This window comes from Parambassis ranga, chromosome 22 (assembly GCF_900634625.1).
Source record: "Parambassis ranga chromosome 22, fParRan2.1, whole genome shotgun sequence".
NCBI lineage: Eukaryota > Metazoa > Chordata > Actinopteri > Ambassidae > Parambassis > Parambassis ranga.
Genome location: NC_041042.1, coordinates 17,405,333 through 17,410,384, shown reverse-complemented (window position 1 = coordinate 17,410,384; position 5,052 = coordinate 17,405,333). Strand labels below are relative to the sequence as shown.

General features: G+C 39.8%; 1 protein-coding gene across 1 annotated transcript; it reads right to left on the bottom strand.

Moving 5' to 3' along the window:
* Window positions 1-2,128: 2,128 nt before the first annotated feature.
* LOC114427221 (interferon-inducible GTPase 5-like) lies at window positions 2,129-4,719 on the bottom strand. Its single transcript, XM_028395120.1, has 3 exons — window positions 4,619-4,719; window positions 3,805-4,363; window positions 2,129-3,065 (listed from the first exon to the last, which is right to left on the bottom strand). Exons 1-3 carry the CDS (start codon window positions 4,691-4,693, stop codon window positions 2,440-2,442), a joined length of 1,260 nt encoding a protein of 419 aa, XP_028250921.1. The 5' UTR covers window positions 4,694-4,719; the 3' UTR covers window positions 2,129-2,439.
* Window positions 4,720-5,052: the final 333 nt, after the last annotated feature.

Here is a 5,052-nt window from a genome sequence, read left to right as displayed (position 1 = left end):
AGCTGGTGCAAATATGCTGCAACTTTTTTGAAAAGACGCTCTGCCCACACAACTGCACCGGCATCTGGCAGTTCACAAAAAACTACCACGTCCCTGAACTGCACCTCAAGGCTTTCCACTATGTCCTCAGTCACTTTGAGGAAGTGGCTTTCGGCGAAGAGTTCCTGCAGCTCTCGGCCCAGGATGTCATTGACATCATCAGCAGTGACGACCTCAATGTGAGACAGGAGGCAGCTGTGTTTGAGGCCATCATTCGGTGGATCACACATGAACCTCAGGAACGAGAAGGATACGCAGATCTTCTCTTGTCAGAGGTACTGTATATCATACATTATAATTTTCATATTATAGGTTAATCTATTTCAAGACAGTGACTGAAGCCAACCTCAGCCCAATTGAGGGTTATCAGTTATTAGATGTGCTCCATGTCATGATGATGGCCAGTACAACCATCCTTTACCCTTTTATAGGCCAGAAGGTGCAACATCATCTATTCTGATGAGTGATAAATAGAAAGCAACACAGACTACCTGAGTGACGCATTGTGCTCATGTGAATGCTGGTCTTCTGGGTGACTCTGAAAATTGAGAATTTATGCAAATCATCATCCTTTCCAAAACCTTACCAAGCATTTGTGGTGTGACAACCTACCTATGAAAGAGCAACAATGAAAATATGAGAAAATGAAACAAAAGTTACTAAACCTCCTGTTAAAGCTGGACGCTGGCACAAGCATTTATAATGATTTATTATTATTAGTACAAGTACATAAGCTAACAAGTTTGATTGCTGCAGCTGAAGCATTGCTTTGAATGCATACAATTAACAAATGCATGTACTGTCAGGGTTGTGTTTCAGTGTGGACACAGATGCAGAGAGCAGTGCAGGTAAAGCAAACAGTCTTTTATTTTACTACACTTGCAGGGCAAAAACCAAAAATACCAACAAACTAAGGATCACACGAAGCGTGGAAAAAAGTTCTTAGCATAGATTCACAATAATACAAAACCAAAGCAAGGCTTAGTCACCAGGAGATCTCTGAAGTTAAGGCTGGCAAGGCACAAGCACAATCCCAAAGTGACTAGCACCGAGTGCAGGGAGGACAGACTAAATACCAAAGGGTACAAAGGGATCAGGGAGAACAATTGGACACAGGTGGGACACATGATGGAGGAGCAGGTAATCACCGGGAGGAGGAGGGAGAACACAAGGAGGGGGAAGTCAAGACACCTGAAACGAGGGGAGAGTCAGTGAACAACAAAACAGGAAATGCCAAAATACAGGAAACAGGAAATAACACAAGCAAAACCAAAACACAAAACAAAAAACCTGAAACCCTGACATGTACACTATGAAAAGTGTGCCTAAAAGAATGTCTGATAATTTAATTAGACTTTTTTTCTCCAGTCTCATCAAATGTTAATTATTTGTTTTCTCTGTTTCTTTCAGTTGCAGGCAAAGCCATGTAAGACTTTGGTCTTTTGCATTTTGCATCACCAGTTTGTGCTGTGCTGTGCTGATACTGTTATGCACTTTTTCTTCATGCTGAGGTTTTTTGTTGTTTTTGTGGACAATTAAACATTTCGATTAACTGATTAATCAATAAATTAGTCCATAGATTAATTGATATAGAAATAATTGTTAGTGACCTTAGTTCTGTTTTCTGACTTCTGCTCCGTCTTTCCAGTTAATCAGCTAGTATATGAGACCGTTTAAACTCTTAAATCTGAGCTTTAACCCATATTGTAGTGCAGGTTGTTTACTATGGAAAGCTGTATGTTCGCTGTATTCATGTATTTACTAATTTAGACATTTATTTCCAAATAGTTTTTATTTCTCACTGTTTTGTATTTATTTTCATTCCTAATATGCCAATGAGGGGCTGTCTTTAGACCAGAGCAGCTGTTGCGCCCCTCTCATTGTAGAAGTCCGACAATAGCATTAGCTAACCTGCTGTGCTGGTTTTGCCAACTACCAGGCTAATAAGGATAAGGGGTCGCAAATGTTTTGCTACAGGATGTAGTGATGAAGTTTACAGTTCCACTTCCAAGCTCTGTCTCTGTCTCTTAAGTGGTGAATGCTTCATTGGCTAGCAGAGCTGTAAGTAGTTGTTGTAATGCTCCCGTGCTTTTTTCATTTACAATTGATTGTTTATTGTTTTTTTCTTAACAATGCAAGGTACAGGAAGAGCAAGAAGAAAAGTATCATCATCAATATGGTGCATGTGAAAGCCAAATGAAGACATAGAAAAAGCATCACAACAATACTCAGTATGTTCCACATTTTACACATGAATCATAGCATGTAAATGTATGTGAAAAACAAGGTGACATTCTTCTGGTGTTTCTGCACTGTTAAGAATAAAGGAGCTGAAATCCTCTAATAGATCATCTATGAAAACCCTGTTGGTTAAAATGTGAACCTGAAAAATATGATGCTTCACTCTGAGGTGACTCTTTTAAAGACTCTCTCTGCATCTTCAGCAAGCTCATTGAGGAAAAACTGCAGAGCTCTGTAGGTTGTGAAGGAAGAGAGGCCCATTGCTATTGGGATTCCAACTAATGGAATGAATCGTGTTCCTTCCTCTATTGCCAGCAATGCAGTTGTGCCTGCTAATGAGGCCAACACCTTCAGGACAAGATCTTTGGTTATTTGTTTTGCTGACAGACGAGAATGTACAACTTTAACCAGATCATCATATGGCACACCTGACCTGGCAGCGAGTTTTTTCATTGTTGAGACATCAAGACCAAACCCAAAGACATACTGTGTGATAGCATCAACCAGTATGCCTGCATCAACAGCAAGTGAAAGACCAGGAACAAGAACAGCTGCTCCAGCTGCAGATGCAGCAGCATAGTATTTAATTTGAGACATAAAAGCCGTTTTCTTTTTCTCAATGACCCTCAGATTGACAATGGGCGTGGCAAACAGCAGAGCTTTCCTCTTGTGTTCAGGAAGTTCTCTCTCTAATGTCTCCTGTAGCAGAGAGAAGTCAAACTCATGGAGCTGAAAGCTGGACACCAGGAAGACCTGTGGAGACTCAAAACCTTCTTTCTGAAGACCTGTGAAAAAAGTGTAGTATGTTAACAAGGTTGCCACATGAAGAAACAGATGTAAATACAAATGATGAGGTTGAGAGATGTCCTCAGTGTTTCCGTTACTTCAGATTAACTGCCTGTGACATCGCCAACTGCCACATTGGCAGCACTTTAAGAATAGCTCAGCAGCTGTGCTCTTATCTAAACTCCTGTGCAACTCACATCTCCCTTCAAGGACAACTGATGAACTGGCCTGTAAACAGCTTGGCAGTCTCAGTCATATAATCGCAATCACTCTTCATGAACTGACGCACATACATTCCCCTTCATACCTCCGCCCTCCCTTCACGTCTGCCTTCGTATCTTTGTTTTCCTCCCTCACCCTCTGTATTCATGAAAAAATTCCAGCACGTTACCACATGTACTGTGTTCAAGTGTCATGTCATTATGTGATTGTGTTAAATGTATGTATTGCAACTACAAACCATTTTTTGTGTGGCACGCCTTGCATGTCATTGTATGACATTGCATAGCAGCAGCCATAAAAGCAATTTCCCTCCAAGGATTAATAAAGTATTTCTGATTCTGATTCCCAAACTTTAAAGACCTGGCTGCATATTACCTAATGAGGAGTTGCAGGATTGTCTCATGCATAGAAGTGAAGAGCACTAAACAATGAAAACGATCATTTCATAATAATTAATTTGCTGCTTGTTTGTATCTAATGTTTGAACTGATTTTTAATGTATTGGTGCACTCTTACCTTGAATGCAGTTCTCTCTGATTTTTATCAGAGTCTTCTCTCTGTCAAACTCTCTCTGACTCCTTTCTTCATTTTGTAAATCACTGTCGATCTTTGAGCGGACAAAGTAGAACCTCTTCCCCATCTTCTGAATCTCCTGAGCAAGTTTGACGTCATTTTCTCTGAAGCGAGTGGCTGAGACAATGATGAAGAAGTCAAACTTCTCCAGTCCAACATGCTCCAGATACTTGTCAGCTGGAAACTTGGTGGTGCCGATACCAGGGAGATCCCATAAGGTCACATTAGGATAGTTTGGATGGGGGTATTCTGTAACTTCTCTGGTGGTTTCTACACAACCAGTGGGTGCAGCTCCCTCATCTCTGTTGTCTAGGCCCCTGAAGGCATTAACAAAACTGGATTTACCAGAGCCAGACTCTCCAGTGACAGCAATGTTGACAGGTGTGTTGTTCTGCTTGTCCAAAAGCTTCTTAATCATTTCAACAGCCAGGATTTGATCACTGTTCTGGAGTGCTTCTTTAATTTCAGGATCAAGGTCAGCATCCATGATGAATCTTGATATCTGCAGTAAAAGAGAGGTAAAAATAATAATTACCTTCCATGACATAGTGAAAAGTCTATGTCATTTAATGTCTTGCAGATATTGTTTTCTTAAATTTGTTGATCAGTGATAATGGAAAAAGAACTTGTGTGAACTAGTGAATAATGAGTGGTATACTAAAATATAAAATGAATGATTAAAAAAATATAAAACCAAAATGAAAAAAACTTACAGCTGCCTCACAACATTAAAGGTTTGCATTTTTAAAATACTTGCCTTGATCTCAGCCTTTGAGCCCTTCCACACCGGTGGATTTGTCTGGTTTGAAACAGTAGTTTCACTTTGTGACATATAATGTGGGATACAGGGGCGGTGTCTTTTTTGTGGGTGGAGAGGAAGGCAATTAGTTATTTATTGTTTTGGGTGAGATAAAGACAGACTAATGATGGAAAATATGTTGCTAACAGGCAGTAAAAATGTGACCATTCAGCAGGGGTGTCCAACCTTTTTTGGGGAGGGTCACATTTGATAATGTGAAAGTCTCCGAGGGCCAACAGTCGCCAATGACATTATTTTATTATTTTAAAAATGTGTATGCTGTTATGTAATATATTTCATTTCACACAACAAACAAAATAACATCTTAGTATTCAGATGAACAGATCAGAACATGTTATCTGAATTTACAGCATAAATTTAAAACTTTCAGA

What these genes read in the sequence shown, in the direction of transcription:
- LOC114427221 (XM_028395120.1), bottom strand. Translation starts at nt 4,693, where the DNA reads ATGTCACAAAGTGAAACTACTGTTTCAAACCAGACAAATCCACCGGTG. An exon ending in GCTCAAAGGCTGAGATCAAG is followed by an intron (nt 4,364 to 4,618) that starts GCAAGTATTTTA and finishes CTTTTACTGCAG; the next exon opens with ATATCAAGATTCATCATGGA. An exon ending in CAGAGAGAACTGCATTCAAG is followed by an intron (nt 3,066 to 3,804) that starts GTAAGAGTGCAC and finishes CTTTTTTCACAG; the next exon opens with GTCTTCAGAAAGAAGGTTTT.